General features: G+C 43.0%; 1 protein-coding gene across 4 annotated transcripts in view; it reads right to left on the bottom strand.

The window, feature by feature from the left end:
* The window catches only part of LOC141114576 (uncharacterized), a 263,889-nt gene that overhangs the window by 147,567 nt on the left and 94,475 nt on the right, over positions 1-21,847 (bottom strand). For all 4 annotated transcript variants that reach the window (XM_073608363.1, XM_073608364.1, XM_073608365.1 and 1 more), the window contains one exon: positions 20,804-21,004. In XM_073608363.1, the coding sequence (XP_073464464.1) occupies positions 20,804-20,981 (178 nt within the window). In that variant the 5' untranslated portion in view covers positions 20,982-21,004. The remainder of the gene's footprint in view (positions 1-20,803; positions 21,005-21,847) is intronic.

The raw sequence follows: 21,847 nt of genomic DNA, 5'->3' as shown, positions 1-21,847 counted from the left end.
AAGAGCATACCTGCGCCCCCATCCCAAAGCAACTTGTCCCCATGTTGATGAGGGCAAGGTCCTCTTCCCGACAATCCTGGCCGTTGGTTGTCGGGGTCTGCGGGCGGGGAAATTATCAGAATCTGGAAGCCCCCTATGTGAATGAGCATGGGGTACATTGTACCCCATTCACCTAAATAAAAGTGTCAAAAATAAAACACATTACATATTTTTTCAAAGAAATGCATTAAGGCAGCTCGGGCGTCTCTTACGATCTCTTCTGCCTCCTCTGCTGACATCTTCTGCCTCTGCCGGTTCTTCTCCCCTCTCCAGTTCTTCTCCGCTGATGTCTTCTAGCCCTCTCCGGTTCTTCTCTCTCTGTCCGCTGTCTTCTGCCTCTGCCGGGTCTTCTCCGCTATCTTCTTTCTCTTTTGCCGGGTCTCCTCCGCTGTCTTCTCCCTCTGTTCTTCTTCCGATGTTGACTCAACGCTCTTTCCCACTCTAATGCTGGGTGCGCGGTGTGCCACTACTTATATTGGCATGGGGCAGGGTCACTGGGTGATGTCATCGGGAGGCCCTGTCCCTTATGACATCACCACCTGAGGCATGATGGGGCAGTGAAAAATTAAACACCCTAATACTCAGAAATGTCCTATTAAATATTTATTTCCAAAATAAAGACTAAATGTGTAATAAATGTTTGTAAAACATTGAAATTAAAAATATTTCAATATGAAAAATTTGGCAAAATATTGGCTGAAACCATTGTTTTTCTTTTAAATTAAACCTCACATGAGCCAATGCTAATATCTTTCTGAAAATTCTAGTTGCTTGGCTGTCAAACTAATCCTCCTTCTTAATTGCTAATTCTTTGGTGGAGAACCATTCAGTTGCATGTGTTTTAAATGAGTGACTTATCTTCTACCAGGGCAGGCTTGTGAAAATCAAATTCTCCTCTTTATAAAATAGACCCCATAGTGCGATGTATTTCAGTGCCATTTATTTTTAATGGCACCCCAACACCCAGGCAGGACAGCACAGTGCATTGCATTATACCCCCAACAATGCACAAGGAGCATTAAAAATAGTGCATGCCTGTTTTACCATGCGTTAAGTGCACTGCCAGACCAATAAAAATGCTTCACCTGAGTGCAGCACTCCTTAATATATGGCAAAACATACTATAGTGTTATTGCAATTCATAGTGTGAATAAGTCACTATTGTGAAGCCAGAAAATCAACATGACAGCCAGACAACTAGAAGTTTTAGACAAATTAAATGCTTGTCCTCCTAGTGAAAATTTTTTCTGAAAATGGTAGCTGCCATGCTGATTCTCAATCTTCAAAGTTTAGTAAGTCACTGACCTAGAACTAGTACGCTAAAGTGAAGCAAAAAACACTGACCTTGTCAAAGACTCAGTAAGTAATGAATCTGTATATTGGTTTTGGCTAATTTCATTTGACTTTAATGTTTGCAATTTTATATAATTTTCCATTTATAGCATACAGTCCCTGTATTGGGATTGGCATGTAAACAAACACAAGGCTGTTCTAGATTCAGTTTTGTAAACATTCTCTTGAAGTTTGGCGTTGAGCCATCTGCATCTGAGTTTTCACCTTCTGCTCCATACAAAACAGGGGCCTGAAATCTTTGTGCTGGATTCCCCAGTTAGGCCCCTTTCACACAGAGCGGACTCTGATTAGATCGGAAGGGGATCTGTCCACTGATATGAGCACAGAAGGCGGATGACAGGTCTGTGTCCACTCAGTTTATGCAAAGCGGACATGGACGGAGCCTGCTTAAATAAACTGCTCTTCGATTTGATCCGCCTCATTAATTTCTTTTTTTTTTTTTAGCAGACCGGATTTGATGGAGGCAGGTGTGTGTGAAACGGACTCAAGTCCATTTAGAACCACTTGTCCATAGGGGTGAATGGAGGTTCTGATCAGGTTCACCTGATAAACTGATAAACTGACAGGCGATAGGTATACAATACTTCCGCGCCAGTGGTGTCAGTATATGTGAACTACACAATCAAAAAAATTATTAATTAAAAAAATTGAAAAAAATACCATAAATAGAGGATCAGTAATTGTACTGACCCAAAAAATGTATCACCCGTGGATGATCAAATGAATAACCAAAAACCAATATACACAAGTGCAAGCTGCTCCCCTTAATTTGAATAAGATAATCAAATAAGGAATGGTATACAATAGGGGGCGCTAAAGACCTATAAACATAAGTGCTATTTCAATACTGCCACTAGAGACACACACAATCCACATCCAACGCAGTGAAATAAATTGTAATAATTGTGCTGAAACGAGAATTTACCAGATACTTGTTATGTGGTAATCAAAATAAGAATACAAATTGTAAAATAATAATATATGATAATAAAAAAGTCCTTAGTTGTAGGTGTAATTAATAAATTCGTGATAGTTGATTATTCCAATCCATTGAAGAGATTAGAACAAAAAATTGATTGGAAAACAGCACCAAGGCAGACACATAAATCTTCATATATGCAACAAAATCTTAGCGATGATAAAAAGGTTCCGTCACCAAAGAGGAAGAAATCACCTTAGGATAATAGATATCTGCTTACCAGATACCAATGACTCCTTTAACTAAAAAGAGAGTCATTAGCGCTTGTACAGGATTGTGCCTGTTTACATGAAGGCTGGAAGGCTGGGTGGTGTTTTAGGCATAGATCCCTCCCGTCCCATTTATTCAGGATAGGAAATATGAGAAACAAAAAGGAATCTCCATAGCGTAAGATTTATGTGTCTGCCTTGGTGCTGTTTTCCAATCAATTTTTTGTTCTAATCTCTTCAATGGATTGGAATAATCAACTATCACGAATTTATTAATTACACCTACAACTAAGGACTTTTTTATTATCATATATTATCATTTTACAATTTGTATTCTTATTTTGATTACCACATAACAAGTATCTGGTAAATTCTCGTTTCAGCACAATTATTACAATTTATTTCACTGCGTTGGATGTGGATTGTGTGTGTCTCTAGTGGTAGTATTGAAATAGCACTTATGTTTATAGGTCTTTAGCGCCCCCTATTGTATACCAAACTGACAGGCGAACCTGATCAGACCCTTCCTGTGAAAGGGCCCCTAGCCACTTTACATTGTTGAAAATCCATAAACAAATTCAGTGGGGTTGTTTTACTAAAATAGAAAAAGGCTGTTCACTTAGGAAAATTTATATTTACCTATGCTTATACCTAGATGGAACCTACCCATTACTTTAACTCCATTATATCCCCCCCCCCCCCAGCTAATAGTTAAATTTGATTAAAAAAAATGAATTCATCTACACCAAAAGCTTTAAATACTCACCTTTAAAAAAGGCATTTTTACTACATTTTAAAAGTTCAAGATAAGCTCCCACCTTGGGTGGAGCTACAGGTGCAAAGAGAATAAAAGAATGGCTTTTAACACACAATAGGGCTTCAGATCAAAATGGGACCATGTGCTACAAATGCACCTGTTTTGATCTGGAGCCCTTTTGTGTGTTAAAAGTCCATTTATTCCCTTCATGGCTGTTGCTCCACCCAAGACTGGAGTCCAGTTTGCAGGAGTTCCCTTGAGGAGCTACAGCCAACACTGTAGCCACTGCCCACTCTTCTGTGCCGATGCAATTTGCCTCTCCTCTACTGTGACAGAGTTAATTGTATAACTTCATGGAGATGCATCCAGGCAACTGAAGATATCAAGGTGCAAGTTATACAAACTGTACTGGCAAAGTCAATGCTGACAGGACTGTGTGCTCAGCTGCTGCTTGTAAAGATTCAGCATCCTCTGTTGCCTGGATGCACCTCTGGGAACTTCTGCCACAGTCAGCGCAGAGTAGGTATACAAGAAATGGCTAATGACACAGCTCTGTCAGTGCTGACCGTGTGCTGGCGAGTTGAGAAATACTGCATGTTTTTATATTTGAAGCCTGATGTTCAGTGCTTAAATGTAAGTGGAATTACATTTCAACACTGTCAGCACTGAGAAGTCCCTCCATACTAAAGGAGAGCCAGGAACGTATACAGCAGGTGCCGGCAAGGGCCAGCACAGAGGCGGGTGGAGACAAAGAGGTGCAGGCACTAGCAAAGAGTAGATGGGTGACAGTCAAGAAGGGTAGAGTGGGAAGTGCCAGGGAGGCCTATCTAGGGCTGGCCGCATCCCAATATATACTCTCCATTGAGTGACATTGGTGAAACCAGTCAGGGACCAGCACTGCTGGAGCTGAGGGACTCTCCTAGCTGCCGGGGGAAGAACTCCTCCAGTGAGAGTGGGGGGGAAGCGAAGGGAAAGGAAAGACAGATTCTGGTGGTAGGGGACTCAATTCTTAGGACAGAGAGGCCAATCTGTAACAAAGACCTGAAGCGCCGAACAGTAGGTTGTCTACCGGGCGCTTGGCTTTGGCACATCACGGATCTGGTGGACAGATTACTGGGAGGGACTGGGGAAGATCCCCAGCTGTCATGGTGCACATTGGCACTAATGACAAAGTCAGAGGCAGATGGAGTGTCCTAAGGAACGATTTTAGGGACTTAGGAGCTAAATTGAGGAAAAGGACCTCCAAGGTAGTATTCTCAGGAATACTACCGGTACATCGAGCCACACCAGAAAGGCGGAGGGAGATTAGGGAAGTAAACAAGTGGCTGAGGAGCTGGTGTAGTAAGGAGGGGTTTGGGTTCCTGGAGGACTGGGCTGACTTCTCTGTCGGTCACCAGTACTATAGAAGGGACGGACTGCACCAAAATGAGGAGGGTGCAGATCAGCTGGGAATGAAGATGGACAAAAAGTTAGAGGGGTTTTTAAACTAGGCGATGGGGGGGAGGATCCAGAAGTAGATAGTCAGCGCGGAACATATTCCAGAGGGTAGTATTGGGGGCATTAGTGGTAGGTTGACCAAAGCACATAAACCCAAGGTAAGTATAGTAGCAAGTCCTAGATACAATCTCCGAACACCCAATAAGAGGATAATATGCAACCGGTCTAAATTACGTGCCATGTTCACCAATGCCAGGAGCCTGGCGGACAAGATGGGTGAACTAAAGATACTGTTGTACGAGGGGGATTTGGATTTTGTGGGAATTTCAGAGACCTGGTTCAACAGCTCTCATGATTGGCTGGCAAACATTCAAGGGTATACCCTTTATCGCAAGGATAGAGAGGGTAAAAAAGGGGGGGTATGCCTATATATCAAGAATAATGTACAAGTGAATGTGAGAGATGACATCACTAAGGGAGCTAGGGAGGAGGTGGAATCCTTATGGGTAGAGCTCCAAAGGGATGAAGCTAAGGGGAAAATAATACTGGGAGTATGCTATAGGCCCCCTAACCTGAGGGAGGAAGGGGAGACAGATCTCCTATCACAATTTGGATTAGCAGCAAGGATGAGAAGTGTTATCATAATGGGGAATTTTAACTATCCAGACATAGACAGGGCGGAGGGAACCGCGCATTCATCTAAGGCTCGCCAGTTCCTAAATGTCTTGCAGGACAATTTCATGGGTCAGATGGTAGATGCACCAGGTAGAAATAAGGCATTACTGGATCTACGACCTGACCTGATCACGGATGTGGAAATACGGAGCAATTTAGGTAACAGCGATCACAGATCAATTGGCTTCAGTATAAATCACACAAATAGGAAACATAAGGGGAATACAAAGACACTGAATTTCAAAAGAGCCAACTTCCCTAAACTACGAACCTTGCTAGAAGGCATAAATTGGGATAAAATCTTAGGAACAAAGAACACGGAGGAGAGATGGGTTTGCTTTAAGAGCATATTAAATAAGGGCATTAGCCAATGCATCCCATTGGGTAATAAATTTAAAAGAGCGAACAAAAGTCCTGGATGGCTTAACTCCAATGTAAAAATGCATATAAAAGCAAAGGAGAAGGCCTTAAAAAAATACAGGGGTTGAGGGATCATCATCAGCATTCAGACTTTATAAAGAATGCAACAAGAAATGTAAGGGTGCAATAAGGACGGCTAAGATAGAACATGAAAGACACATAGCGGAGGAGAGCAAATAAAATCCCAAGAAATTCTCTAAGTATGTAAACAGTAAAAAAGGGAGGACAGACCATATTGGCCCTATAAAGAATGAGGAAGGACATCTGGTTACAAAGGATGGGGAGATGGTGAAGGTATTGAATTTATTCTTCTCCTCAGTCTTTACGAGGGAATTGGGGAGCTTCAGTAATCAAAACTGCAGTGTTTATCCTCATGACACATCACAGGAAGCACCTCCATGGTTAACAGAGGACAGAATTAAAATTAGACTTGGGAAACTTAACATTAATAAATCACCAGGACCAGGTGGCTTGCACCCGAGGGTACTTAGGGAACTCAGTCAAGTAATTGCCAGACCATTGTTCCTAATTTTTACTGACAGTCTACTGACTGGAATGGTACCAGCTGATTGGAGAAAAGCCAATGTAGCACCAATATTTAAAAAGGGCCCAAAATACATCCCTGGGAATTACAGAGCAGTTAGCCTAACATCAATAGTATGTAAACTCTTGGAGGGGATGATAAGCGACTATATACAAGGTTTTAGTAATGAGAACGGTATCATTAGCAGTAATCAGTGTGGATTCATGAAGAATCGTTCTTGCCAAACCAATCTACTAACCTTCTATGGGGAGGTGAGTTGCCAGCTAGATAAAGGAAGGCCTGTAGATGTGGTGTATCTGGATTTTGCAAAAGCATTTGAGGGTTCTGTGCTGGGACCAATCCTTTTTAATTTGATCATAAATGACCTGGAGGATGGGGTAAACAGTTCAATCTCTGTATTTGCGGACGATACTAAGCTAAGCAGGGCAATAACTTCTCTGCAGGATATGGAAAACTTTCAAAAGTATCTGAACAAATTAATGGGGTGGGCAACTACATGGCAAATGAGGTTCAATGTAGAAAAATGTAAAATAATGCATTTGGGCGGCAAAAATATGAATGCAATCTATACACTGGGGGGGAGAACCTCTGGGGGATTCTAGGATGGAAAAGGACCTGGGGGTCCTAGTAGATAATAGGCTCAGCAATGGCATGCAATGCCAAGCTGCTGCTAACAAAGCAAGCAGAATATTGGCATGCATTAAAAAGGGGATTTATTCCAGAGATAAAATGATAATTCTCCCGCTCTACAAGACTCTGGTCCGGCCGTACCTAGAGTATGCTGTCCAGTTCTGGGCACCAGTCCTCAGGAAGGATGTACTGGAAATGGAGCAAGTACAAAGAAAGGCAACAAAGCTAATAAAGGGTCTGGAGGATATTAGTTATAAGGAAAGGTTGCAAGCACTGAACTTATTCTCTCTGGGGAAGAGACGCTTGAGAGGGGATAAGATTTCAATATACAAATACCATACTGGTGACCCCACAATAGGGATAAAACTTTTTTGCAGAAGGGAGTTTAACAAGACTTGTGGCCACTCATTAAAATTAGAAGAAATTAGGTTTTACCTTAACATAACCAACATACAGGGATATACAATGTAATACTCACATATAATCACACACATGGATTGGACTTGATGGACTTGTGTCCTTTTTCAACATCACCTACTATGTAACTATATACCCTTTTTTTATATACCCTTTTTAATAAAACAAATCCTGCTGTATTACACTAGGTTAGTCTGCTTGCTTCCCACATATGATCCCATTGGTGAGCGATTTAAGGAGGCTATGAGACCAGACCCTGTATGATCTGATTCGAACGATTGATCGTTCTTAACGGCGACGGGAGGTGATGTCTCCCCCCTCTCTCCCCCCTCCGGTGCTTCTCTGGGCTCTCCTGTGCAATCAGAGACCCGGAGAACAAACCGGAAGAGAGGCATAGAGATTTCCAAGGGACAGATGGTACCCGGCAGTGGCTTTGCTAGGGGGTGGCTTTTGGGGCTATAGCCCCAAATCTGGGGCCCATAGCCCCGAGTCTCTGCAGGGGTCCCCAAGGGGAGGGGAGGCTCTCTGGGGACCCTGATGTAATTGGGGGGGCTCTCTGGGGACCCTGATGTAAGTGGGGGGCTCTCTGGAGATATATATACACACACACATGTATACTACTGTATATACATGTGTATGCCCACCCAAGCGTATGACTTCCTTTACTACGCTGCTATGGGCTCTAGCCCCAGATCTTTTGTAGACCTAGCAAGGCCTCTGGTACCCGGCAATCTCTATGATCAAAATACAAAAAATTACCACGCTTCACAGACCCAAATCAAAATAAATAAAAAGCTGCAGTCCCTATTTGTGAGGCACACACAAACACAGAAACCAAAAAATAAATAAAACTGAACTGCGCTAAACAAAATTTGAAATAATATACATTGAGACATATGTGAATGACATCCCATATAACAGGAAGGCAAATAACTGACAGTGATGTAGAAATTGAATAATCATAAATAATCAAAAGTAGGTGACAAAATAAAAACAATAATAGACAATAGTGATAAGTGAAAGAAAGTCCCAAAGAACCCAATTGGTATCCAATATTATTTGCAATAAAGCTCTTCAGATGGCACCAAGTGACAAATCCACCACCAAAAGCAATGCGCGCTTACCAGAGGCAAGCTACAAGACAGCTTGTACAAATTGAGATATCCGATCAATGGAGGCGTCCTGGTCCAACCTCACCATGGAGAGGAGAAAGGCAGGAAAGGCTCCGTCTGGTAGACAAGGATAATCAGCAAGGAGGACCCAAAGGAATAAAAGATAGGAACTCCATAGTGTAAATCAGCAGACACAATTTTAAAAAAAAAGGGGTTTGCACTTACATAAATGACGTGAATAAAAGCATAAACAAGAATAAAAACAGCTGGCCGGCCTGCAGACACCCGTTCAAGACGAGAGGAAACCGATGACGTCAGCGCGTCAACCTTCCGACGTACGTGTCGTCCTAACAGACATCGTCTAGGGAACGGGCGACGCACTGACTCATCGCTGGATATAACACCCACAGAAACCACGCCTCATTGTGAAACTCAGGCGGCGGCACCAGGACTTTATAATTGAAACCAGGAAATAGATAAGAACGTAGTGGGCATATTAAAAATAATATAAATAGGCAAGAAAGATTAATAATGAAAAAGAGGACTGAAGTGAAAGTCCATTAGGCATATTAGATATATTAATATGTATGGAAAAAAGGAAAAAAAACAAAATATGTACCATTCCAATAAAAAATCAAATAGATACGTAGATATCCTGCTACGTCATCTAGTGGGAAAATAAGGAAAAGCCAAACATAATTAATAAATATCTGAAAAAATTAATTCCTAAGGAAACAAATAAAAAACTAATGAAAAAATAGTGAAAAATAAATAAATTAAAAATATATTAGAAGACACTATTAAGGGATATCGCAAAACGCTCGTAGAAAAATAATAATGAAATCAGTAAAAATAAAAATAAAAATAGTACAGTGCCCTCAAGGGGAAAAAATTCTTTATAATCTTTATTAGGACATAAAAAAATGTATGTATGAGAAGATATAAAAATGAAAAAAATGAAAAAAAGGAATCATGTGCAAAAATTACATAGACTTAATAAAAATGTTAAGGTATAGCCACCAAGGGTTCACAACAAGTTCACAAAAAAATATGAATAAAATACTCATGAATTATCTATAAAGGCGTTGAGATCTACCTCCACATTAAGCCCAAAGGGAGTGTAACATTTTAACCTGTATATGCAGGCCATCTCTAATCTAGAAATCCCACGTATTAGGGAACCCCCCCAGGAATCCCTAATACGTGGGATTTCTAGATTAGAAATGGGCTGGATATACAGGTTAAAATGTTACACTCCCTTTGGGCTTAATGTGGAGGTAGATCTCAACGCCTTTATAGATAATTCATGAGTATTTTATTCATATTTTTTTGTGAACTTGTTATGAACCCTTGGTGGCTATACCTTAACATTTTTATTAAGTCTATGTAATTTTTTCACATGATTCCTTTTTTTCCTTTTTTTCATTTTTATATCTTCTCATACATACATTTTTATATGTCCTAATAAAGATTATAAAGATTTTTTTCCCCTTGAGGGCACTATACTATTTTTACTAATTCCATTATTATTTTTCTAGGAGCGTTTTGCGATATCCCTAATAGTGTCTCCTAATATATTTTTTATTTATTTATTTTTCACTATTTTTTCCTTAGTTTTTTATTTGTTTCCTTAGGAATTAATTTTTTCAGATATTTATTAATTATGTTTGGCTTTTCCTTATTTTTCCACTAGATGGCGTAGCAGAATTTACGCTATATGGAAGTGGTTAAATTGTATATGTGGGACATTCCGGGTCCATATATCACAGTAATTTGCACTATTCATTTGACGTTTGTTTGCACTTTATGTTTTGATTATAGTGAAAGATTTATTTCTTAAAGTAACAGCACACTAGTTTTTAGGGTTTGTTATTGGCCCAGTGTCTGGAATATATAGGCCGCAGCAGTCCAGTTAGTTTAATGTATTCAACTTTTTAAGTTGAGTTGTACTGAGCGCAAGAGTTTCTTTAATATTACAGCATTCACTGTGAAATTCTCATTTTTCTAACTTTCTCCACTGTTGTTTGGGCACACCTCAGGGAACCTACACAAATTATTCTGAATCAGTCAGTGCTGGCCGGTCTGTGTGATCAGCTCCTGCTTGTAAACATAGACTGTACTAACTGAGGTAGGATGATTTGTATAACTTTTTTGGAGGTGGAGATGGAGACTACTATTCCACCAGTCAGCACAGCTTATGTTTACAAGTAGCAGCCGATCACACAGGTCTGCCAGCGTTGTGTGTGCAATTCCATCATTTAATTGTATCATTTAATTTACAGAACATGCCCACAAATTTGAAGATTTTTTTTTTTATTATTGTGAAGCAAACAACAAATAGGACAAAATAACAGAAAAAGTCAATGTGCATAACTATTCACCACCCTAAAGTCAATACTTTGTAGAGCCACCTTTTGCAGCTATCACAGCTCCAAGTCACTTTGGATAAGTCTCTATGAGCTTGCCACATCTTACCACTGGGATTTTTACCCATTCCTCCTTGCAGAACTGCTCCAGCTCCTTCAAGTTGGATGGTGTGCGCTTGTGAACAGCAATCTTTAAGTCTGACCACAGATTTTCTATTGGATTGAGGTTTGGGCTTTGACTAGGCCATTCCAACACATTTAAATGTTTCCCCTTAAACCACTCAAGTGTTGCTTTAGCAGTGTGTTTGGGGTCATTGTCCTGCTGGAAGGTGAACCTCCGTCCTAGCCTCAAATCACACACAGAGTGGTACAGGTTTTGCTCAAGAATATCCCTGTATTTAGCACCATCCATCTTTCCCTCAACTCTGATCGGTTTCCCAGTCCCGACTGCTGAAAAACATCCCCACAGCATGATGCTGCCACCACCATGTTTCACTGTGGGGATGGTGTCCTTTGGGTGATGTGATGTGTTGGGTTTGCGCCAAACATAGTGTTTCTTTTATGGCCAAAAAGTTACATTTTAGTCTCATCAGACCAGAGCACCTTCCTCCATACATTTTGGGAGTCTCCCACATGTCTTTTCGCAAACTCAAAATGTGCCATTTTGTTTTTTGCTGAAAGTAATGGCTTTCTTCTGGCCACTCTGCCATAAAGCCAAACTCTATGGAGCGTGTACGGCTTATTGTCGTTTTATGTGCAGATACTCCAGTCTCTGCTGTGGAACTCTGCAGCTCCTCCAGGATTACCTTAGGTCTCTGTACTGCCTCTCTGATTAATGCCCTCCTTGCCTGGTCCGTGAGTTTTTGTGTGCGGTCGTCTCTTGGCAGGTTTGCTGTTGTGCCATGTTCTTTCCATTTGGTTATGATAGATTTGATGGTGCTTCTAGGGATCATCAAAGATTTAGATATTTTTTTTATAACCTAACCCTGACTTGTACTTCTCAACAACATTGTCCCTTACTTGTTTGGAGAGTTCCTTGGTCTTCATGGCAGTGTTTGGTTAGTGGTGTCTCTTGCTTAGGTGTTGCAGCCTCTGTGGCCTTTCAGAAAGGTGTGTAAATGTAATGACAGATCATGTGACACTTAGACTGCACACAGGTGGACATCATTTCACTAATTATGTGACTTCTGAAGGTAATTGGTAGAACCAGAGCTTTTTATGGGCTTCATAACAAAGGGGGTGAATACATACGCACATGCCAATTATCAGTTTTTTATTTCTGAAAAATAGTTTTATGTATATGTTTTTCTAATTTTAGTTCACCAACTTAAGACTATTGTGTTCTGATCCATCACATATAATTCAGATTAAAAAAACATTGAACTAAAGGCTGTCATGTAACAAAATAGGTAAAAAGCCAAGGGGGTGAATTCTTTTGCAAGGCACTGTAAGTTTTTACTATGGGAGAAATGTATGGTCATTAAAGTCATGATTATACACTGCAAACTTACTGCTTAAGGCTGCATGGGACGCATATGTGCTTGGCTAATCTTGCAAAACTAGCATGGGGCCAAGTGCAGTTGGGCAGGTGCAGCATAGTAAACATGCTTGCAAACTTGTTGCTTAAACGCATGTTTGAATAAACACATGCTTTGCATAGATACAGTGGGGATGGAAAGTATTCAGACCCCCTTAAATTTTTCACTCATTGTTATATTGCAGCCATTTGCTAAAATCATTTGAGTTAATTTTTTTCCTCATTAATGTACACACAGCACCCCATATTGACAGAAAAGCACAGAATTGTTGACATTTTTGCAGATTTATTAAAAAAGAAAAACTGAAATATTACATGGTCCTAAGTATTCAGACCCTTTGCTGTGACACTCATATATTTAACTCAGGTGCTGTCCATTTCTTCTGATCATCCTTGAGATGGTTCTATACCTTCATTTGAGTCCAGCTGTGTTTGAATATACTGACTGAACTTGATTAGGAAAGCCACACACCTGTCTATATAATACCTTACAGCTCACAGTGCATGTCAGAGCAAATGAGAATCATGAGGTCAAAGGAACTGCCTGAAGAGCTCAGAGACAGAATTGTGGCAAGGCACAGATCTGGCCATGGTTACAAAAAAATTTCGGCTGCACTTAAGGTTCCTAAGAGCATGGTGTCCTCCATAATCCTTAAAAAGAAGACGTTTGGGACGACCAGAACCCTTTTTATAGCTGGCCATCCGGCCAAATTGAGCTATCTGGGGAGAAGAGCCTTGGTGAGAGAGGTAAAGAAGAACCCAAAGATCACTGTGGCTGAGCTCCAGAGATGCAGTCGGGAGATGGGAGAAAGTTGTAGAAAGTCAACCATCACTGCAGCCCTCCACCAGTCGGGGCTTTATGGCAGAGTGGCCTGACGGAAGCCTCTCCTCAGTGCAAGACACATGAAAGCCCGCATGGAGTTTGCTAAAAAAAACACCTGAAGGACTCCAAGATGGTGAGAAATAAGATTCTTTGGTCTGATGAGACCAAGATAGAACTTTTTGGCCTTAATTCTAAGCGGTATGTGTGGAGAAAACCAGGCACTGCTCATCACCTGTCCAATACAGTCCCAACAATGAAGCATGGTGGTGGTAGCATCATGCTGTGGGGGTGTTTTTCAGCTGCAGGAACAGGACGACTGGTTGCAATCGAGGGAAAGATGAATGCGGCCAAGTAAAGGGATGTTCTGGACGAAAACCTTCTTCAGAGTGCTCAGGACCTCAGACTGGGCCGAAGGTTTACCTTCCAACAAGACAATGACCCTAAGCACACAGCTAAAATAACGAAGGAGTGGCTTCACAACAACTCCGTGACTGTTCTTGAATGGCCCAGCCAGAGCCCTGACTTAAACCCAATTGAGCATCTCTGGAGAGACCTAAAAATGGCTGTCCACCAACGTTTACCATCCAGCCTGACAGAACTGGAGAGGATCTGCAAGGAGGAATGGCAGAGGATCCCCAAATCCAGGTGTGAAAAACGTGTTGCATCTTTCCCAAAAAGACTCATGGCTGTATTAGATCAGAAGGGTGCTTCTAGTAAATACTGAGCAAAGGGTCTGAATACTTTCAGTTTTTCTTTTTAAATATATCTGCAAAAATGTCAACAATCCTGTGTTTTTCTGTCAATATGGGGTGCTGTGTGTACATTAATGAGGAAAAAAAATGAACTTAAATGATTTTAGCAAATGGCTGCAATATAACAAAGAATGAAAAATGTAAGGGGGTCTAAGCACATGTCTGAAAGAACAGGGGCCTCGGTGCACTTTAAGGAGTTGTGTCTTCAAAATAGCATGCATTTGGTCTGCAGGAGCTTAGTTTTAGGCTGTTGAAGCAGCATAGAGGCTGCATTGGATGCCTATGTACTTGGCTAATCCTGACTAAAACTAGTATGGGCCCAGGTACAGTTGAGCAGATGCAGCATAGTATATATGTTTCATAATGCTTGCTTTCTTGCATAGGCACATGTTTGCATAGACACGTGCTTGCTTGAATAAACACAAGTTTGCATAGGCACATGTTTGCAGAGGGCCCCGGCGACATCCGCCTGGCATGCAGCAGCTCCACAAGGCTGGCCACAATGGCGTGTTTGCGTGGACGCGTGTTGCGTAGCTGCAGATTTTGATAGGCACGTGTTGTATAGATGTGTGTGCATAAATGTATATTGCATAAATATACGTGTTTGCGTGGATGCATGTTTGCATAAACACATATTGGCATAGATACAGTACCTGACCGCGAGAATGTGTTTCCAGCGGGATCCCATCGCGCTTGTTCTCGGCGACAGGGTACTGTGCATGTCGTGCTGGCTCGCTCATCGGGAAAGGAAAACTGTTTTTTCCTTTCGCAATGAGCGACAAGCATTGCTGACAGCTGTCTGGTATGAATCATGAGGGGGAACGCCGCGCCAAATTTTTAAATAAAAAAACGGCATGGGTTCCCCCCCAGGGGCATACCAGGATCTTAGGTCTAGTATGGATTTTAAGGGGAACCCCCTACGCCGAAAAAACGGCGTGGGGGTCCCCCCACAATCCATACCTGAACCCTATCACGCAGCCCGGCCAGTCAGGAAAGGGGGAGGGGACGAGCGAGCGCCCCCCCCTACTGAATCGTACCAGGCCGCATGCCCTCAACATGGGGGGTGGGCACTTTGGGCCCTGCGCCCCCCCCCGACCCCGAAGCACCTTGTCCCCAGGTTGATGAGGACAAGGGCCTCTTCCCGACAACCCTGGCCGTTGGTTGTCCGGGTCTGCGGGTGGATGGCTTATCGGAATCTGGGAGCCCCCTTTAATAAGGGGGCCCCCAGATCCCAGCCCCCCACCCTATGTGAATGAGTATGGGGTACATCGTACCCCTACCCATTCACCTGGGGGGAAAAGTGTCAATAAAAAAACACACTACACAGGTTTTTAGGTGTGAGCGGTGTGCGATGACTTACATAGGCATGGGACGTGGTCACCCGGTGACCCCGCCCCCTTATGATGTCACCGTCCCGTGGCATGATGGGACTGTGACATCATAAGGGGTGGGGTCACCGGGTGACATCACCTGGTGACCACGCCCCATGCCTATATAAGTCATTGCGCACCGCTCACACAGCATTACAGCGGGAGAGAGCGTTGTGTCAACATCGGAAGAAGAGAAGAAGGAACAAGACGGCGGAGAATATCGGGCCACCACTAGCAAAAGAGCAGAAGATAGCAGAGGAGTCCTGCAGAAGATCCGGAGAGCGGGAGAAGAACCGGACACCGGGACAAGAGGCCGGAGAACGGAAGAACCGGACACCGGGAGAGGAGAGCGGGAGAAGAGGCTGGAGAGAGCGGAGAAGTCGGAAGAAGACCCCCGGAGCTGACTAATAATTTACTTTAAAAACCTGTGTAGTGTGTTTTTTTTTATTGACACTTTTCCCCCCCAGGTGAATGGGTAGGGGTACGATGTACCCCATACTCATTCACATAGCGTGGGGGACCGGGATCTGGGGGCCCCCTTGTTAAAAGGGGCTCCCGGATTGCGATAAGCCCTCCGCCCGCAGACCCCGACAACCAACGGCCATGGTTGGCGGGAAGGGGCCCTTGTCCTTATCAACATGGGGACAAGGTGCTTTGGGGTGGGGGGGGCCGCAGGGCTCCCCCCTGCCCAAAGTGCCCACCCCCCATGTTGAGGGCATGCGGCCTGGTACGGTTCAGGAGGGGGGGCGCTCGCTCGTCCCCACCCCCTTTCCTGACCAGCCGGGCTGCGTGCTCGGATAAGGGTCTGGTATGGATTTTGGAGGGACCCCCACGCCGTTTTTTTGGCGTAGGGGGTTCCCCTTAAAATCCATACCAGACCTAAGGGCCTGGTATGCCCCGGGGGGGAACCCATGCAGGTTTTTTATTTAAAATTTGGCACGGCGTTCCCCCTCATGATTCATACCAGACAGCTGTCAGCACTGCCTGTCGCTCATCGCAAAAGGAAAAAAACTGTTTTCCTTCCCGATGAGCGAGCCAGCTCGGCGCTGGCTCCCGCGACGGGGCTCGCAGGTGTCTAATCTCGCCTGATAACATCGATGAGATTGACACAATATCGCGGTCACCTACTGTACAGGGACACATGTTTGCGTAACCGCATGTCGGCATAGATACATGTTGCATAGATGCATTTTTGCATAGACACGTTTGCGAAAACGCATCTTTGCATAAACACATGTTGCACAGACACATTTGCATAGATACGTGTTGCATAATATATGTTGCATAAACACGTTTCATAAACGCATGCTTGCTTATTGCATAAATGCATGTTTCCATGGGCACAAATTGCATAAATATGTGTTTGCATAAACACACACTTTCGTGTTTTGCCTAAACGCATATTTGCATAAGCACATACCTACATGCTTCCATAAATGCATACTGCTTAAATGCAGGCTGGCATGTTTTCATTTGTACTGCATACGTATATGCTTAGTTTGAACTGCATACATATGTGCTTATTTACATTAAACTGTATAAATATCAGCTTATTTACATTAAACCGTATACATATGTGCTTATTTGCGTAGGACTACATACATATGTGCTTATTTGCCTAGGGATACATACATATGTGCTTATTTGCCTTGAACTGCATACATAAATGCATGAATAGCAAGAATACTTGTATACCTACATGACTGCATACCTAGGTACCAACATAATGGAATACCTGAGTACCTGCATACTTACATACCTAAAGGGTTGCATAGCGGTAAACCAACATTGTTTTAGGCCTGCATTCTTACAGGCCTGTGTATTAAGTTGGCTAATATAGTTGTTACGTTTACTGTTCTACCGGTGAAATGGTTCCAGAAAAGAGGCAGCCACAGGAGGCAGGTGCACCGCTCTCAGGTTTAGTGATCTGACTGTGTCCATATCTCCAGATGGACAGTAGTGTCAGGTGTATCTGAGCCACTGTGGTGTTTGGCATTGCAGTGTTTCCTGACGCATTCATTTTTTGTCAGAGAGACTGCGGCCGCATCACCTTGATCATGCCTGATCGAAGCCTAAGCAGATTCAAGCCTGTTTAGTATATGGATGGGAGACTGCCCGGAAATACCAGATGCTGTAAGCTTTTCCCCACCTGGGTGAGGGAGGCATCTGAGGCTGCTGTGTTTTGAAAGTATTTCAGGCCAGAAGATCTTGGGGCAGTCTCTGAGGTGGTTTTGCTCCATTTTTAGCCAGCAGAAGCTTGGTAGGTTAGGTATGCCTCATTGGGCCTTCGAGGTCTGCCACAGAGTCTTCAGTCTTTTGCCTTGCATTTGACTCTTGGAGCAGAGGTAGGGGCTCATTATTTAAAAAAAAAAAAAAAAAAAAACCTCAATCGGTAGCAGTCTCAAAACCAAATGGGGACATAAGGTCTAGCTTAGGTCTTAAGTCGTTAAGTCGTTGGACATCCTTCTGAGGTAGATTTCGGGGGCCATAGTCATCAATGATGCTTTTTTCCAGGCTCATCAAGAGTTTTTGCAATTGCAGTGCAAAGTCGTGTTTTTTATTTTTGTGACTCTGCTCTTTGGGCTGGCCACAGCTCCGAGGGTTCACAAAGCTCCAAGCCCCAGTAATGGACTGTTTAGGAAGTAGTCTGTTCCAGATTTTCCTTTGATACATTTCTGCAGGAGGAAGTTGTATCTAGGTCAAGGCACGTTCCCTATGTATAGTCCTATTCCATGTCTTTTGTAGAGGATCATTCTCTCTGTGTGGAACATGAAGATTCAGGCATTGGATTGCCTGAGGGCTCTGTTCCCGGGGTATTGCAGAGATAAAATTGGTGGTTGATGGTTCGAAATCTGGAGAAGGGATTGGGAAGATAAAAAATAATGATGCCAGCTTCTCCAGTTGGTTTGAAGGTGGCTATAGTTCAGTGGACTTGGTCTCCACAGAAAACAATACTGCCCATCAATATCTTGGAAATATTTTTTTCCTGGGGGAAGCCAGGAAGTGGCACCCACAGAAAAGTGGGAAATTTTCTGTTCTATCTCCAATCAGTAGGGTAAAGGAGATTGGCCTTAAAGAGGAAGTAAACCCCGACAGGTTTTACTTCCTCTTTTGCTCCCCGCGAGGTCTGCAAATTAAAAGCATAATGGGCTAGTATGCATCGCATACTAGCCCATTATATGACACTTACCTGCAAACGAAGCCCATGTTGTCCCCTGTGCAGGCCACGTCCATCTTCACTCCCCTTCCTTCCGGGGCCGCGGACTCCGTCTCTGTGACTGGCCGGAGCCGCGTGACGTCACTCCCGCGCATGTCAGCGGGACCTGTCATTTTATGGCACACGCTGGGGGAAGAAACGGCACGGTGGTCCAGTTTATCAATGATGCCTATGGTTTAAAGGGCAAGATCCTATTTTTTCTGGGGGGAGATTCACTACCAGGTGTGAGGGAATATCTTGGGCCATCCGCCATCAGGTGTCAGTGGCCCAGGTGTGCAAGACCACTGTTTGGTCTTTGGTTTATACCAAGGTGGATGTCAAGAACATGGAGGATACTGCCTTTGGCCTCAGTGTATTACAAACAGTAATAGTGGCAGTTTCGGCGATGGTGTCTCCCTCCCCTCAAGGGCATTGCTTTGGGAAGTCCCAGATAGTAATGGCTGCTCTGTGTCCCGTGATGTACAATAAAGAAAATAGGATTTTTCCTACAGCTTACCCGTAAAATCTTTTTCTTGGAGTACATCATGGGACACAGAGGTCCCTCCCCTCTTGTCTGGGAAGTTTATCGCTTGCTACAAAACAGAGGTACTTCCTGTGTAGGAGGGGTTATATAGGGGAGGACTTCTTGTTTGATTGATCTGCCAGTGTCCATTCACCAGTAGGTGGCGTATAACCCACAGTAATGGCTGCTCTGTGTCCCGTGATGTACTCCAAGAAAAGGATTTTACAGGTAAACTGTAGGAAAAATCCTATTATTACTTCCAGTCTATCAGCCTCCACCTTCTCTGGGTTCAGATGCTGATCTTCCCTGCACAGAGTATTTAAAAGAGAAGTAAAGGGTTTTTTTTTTTTTTTCAGTTTCATACTTACCTTGTTGGATGCAGCATAGGTCCGATGCTGCATCTGTCCCCCCCGACTCCTCTACACTGAGAACCGAGCGATCGAACATCGCTGATGGCTCGGTTCTCACAGCTCCCTGAGCAGAGAGCTGCTGACTGTCAATCAGCAGCTCTCCGCTCTGCTCCTCCACGCTTACTTGAGCGATGAGCTGAGGAGGGGGCGGAGCAGCCGTCTCAGGCTCCCAGTGGCTCGCTGAGAGGCTGAGACGGCATCAGTCCAGGCACCTAGCAAATTCAGACTTCCATTGTCGGGATGACCTGGTGCCTGGACTGATTTCTGTGACGTCAACAGAGAGCGGACTTCAGTCTGCTGAAAATGGGTCACAGTAGAGCAAAACGAATTGCACCCTTGTGATCCATAGGAGAAACCCAGCCAAACGAGCTTTGACTGGACTTCTCCTTTAAAGTGATTTTTTTTTAAACAACAAACATACTTACCTGCTCTGTGTAATGGTTTTGCACAGAGCAGCCCCGTCCTCCTCTTCTGGTTTCCCCCACCGACACTTCTGGTTCTTCCTGCCTTCAGAATGCCTCAATAGCATGGTGCAAAGTATAGTACAGAGTTCCCCTATAGCATGCTGCAAAGTATAGTATAGCATAGCGCACCCCTATAGCAAGGTAAAAAAAACTTCTGCCTTTAGAACCACTCACTTCCTGCCCAGGACTACATGTCCCATGAGGCATTGCTCCTCACACATTCACATTCAAAAGTTCTCAGGCACATGTCTTCTGACATGTATGGAAGGTGTAGTTAGCTGTATGTGTGCTGCACTGTGTCTCCTCACATGTATGGATGGTGTACTGAGCTGTATGTGTGCCGCAATGTCTTCTGACATGTATGGATGGTGTATTGAGCTGTATGTGTGCTTCACTGTATTTTCTGATATGTAAACAAATAATGCATTCTGTATGCAGAACAACTAATCGGCTGACCAACTAATCAATTATGAAAATAGTTGTCAATTAATCAATTTGTTGTTTCGGCCCTAGTTCGAATCTCAGCCGGGTTCAGCAGGAATCTGCTGAGATTTGAACCATGTATGGGCAGGCTAAATGTAACCAAGTTGATCGATATATCAACTTAGGTACAAACAGCCTGCTGGATTTTACATGTGATTATTGCTAGCAGCTGTTATAGACGCTAGCAATAATCAATGTGAATGTGAAAAATCACTTTGCAAAGTTTCTGGCAACCTTAGGTATAAACTTTCAAGCAGATTTTATTAAATGTACTTACATTATCTCACTTTACATATTTAAGTGTTACCTTTATCATCTTCAAATATGACGATAGCATGCAACGGAGGTCCAGGGAAAATCTTAATATCCTCCACTTCTCCCCCTCCATTTCGAGTTCTCAGGAAGTGTATAGTGAGTTTATCCTTTGCACGGCTAGTTGGAATGTCAGTTGGAATGCCTTCTACCCTCAGCTTTTTCCTCTCCATTATTCCCCAGATCCTTCAGGAAACTGTTATCACAAATAAAGAATAACTTTGTAGAGAAGCAATTACAAAGCAATGGTGCTATTTTTACTCAAAAGAGGAAAAAGTCATATATATATAAAGTGTCAGGCTTTGGATGAGGTGCAATTTTCATACCAATACTAAAACAGAAACAAGTGAAATCAAGAAGTGGGTTGATATTATCCAGGAAACAATGCAACTGTACTTAAGAAAGAATGTCTACTCAATTTCGACAATGTGCCTTCTCAACACATGGGACTGATGGAAAGTATATTCACGTTTCTTTTACAGGTGACCTATTGAGTAAAAGTGGCCATGTGGAGGAAAAATAAAACCTGTTTGCACATGACTGAATGATTGCAGTCAGCACATCCTCCCATCATTCACTAAGCTACGTGAAAATTCACTTTGAAAAGAGAAAATAAGGATAGGTTTGCAATTTTTTTATTTTTATTTTAGCCTTGAACAAGGATCAAATCAAGGGTAAAACACAAGGAAAAAAGGGAAATGAGATAGGATAAAAAAAAAGGGGAAACAGTAACAATTTAGGTATACAGAGAATAACAATTCCAGGAGTTGTCACTCTCACTCTAGATAACAATTATTAGTTATTATATAGAAGCCAAGGGCTACCTTGGCACTATTAAACCCAGGGGAACTCTCCTACGTCCTGGACGTTCGGTCCCAGTGCACTTGTCTCTTCTCTCTATTGACAGGAGGGCGAAGAGACCCCTTCCCTGGGAAGTACACTAAAATGTGCATCAAGCTCACAGTAAATTAATCTCTATTGGCATGAGTTACTCTGTTACTAGGCTCCTGTTCACACTCCAAGAATGTAGTCACAGTGT

The sequence above is a fragment of the Aquarana catesbeiana genome, linkage group LG12 (genome assembly GCF_042186555.1).
Source record: "Aquarana catesbeiana isolate 2022-GZ linkage group LG12, ASM4218655v1, whole genome shotgun sequence".
Taxonomy (NCBI): Eukaryota; Metazoa; Chordata; class Amphibia; order Anura; family Ranidae; genus Aquarana; species Aquarana catesbeiana.
Note: the sequence above shows the minus strand (reverse complement) of the source record. Positions and strands in the feature narration are given on the sequence as shown.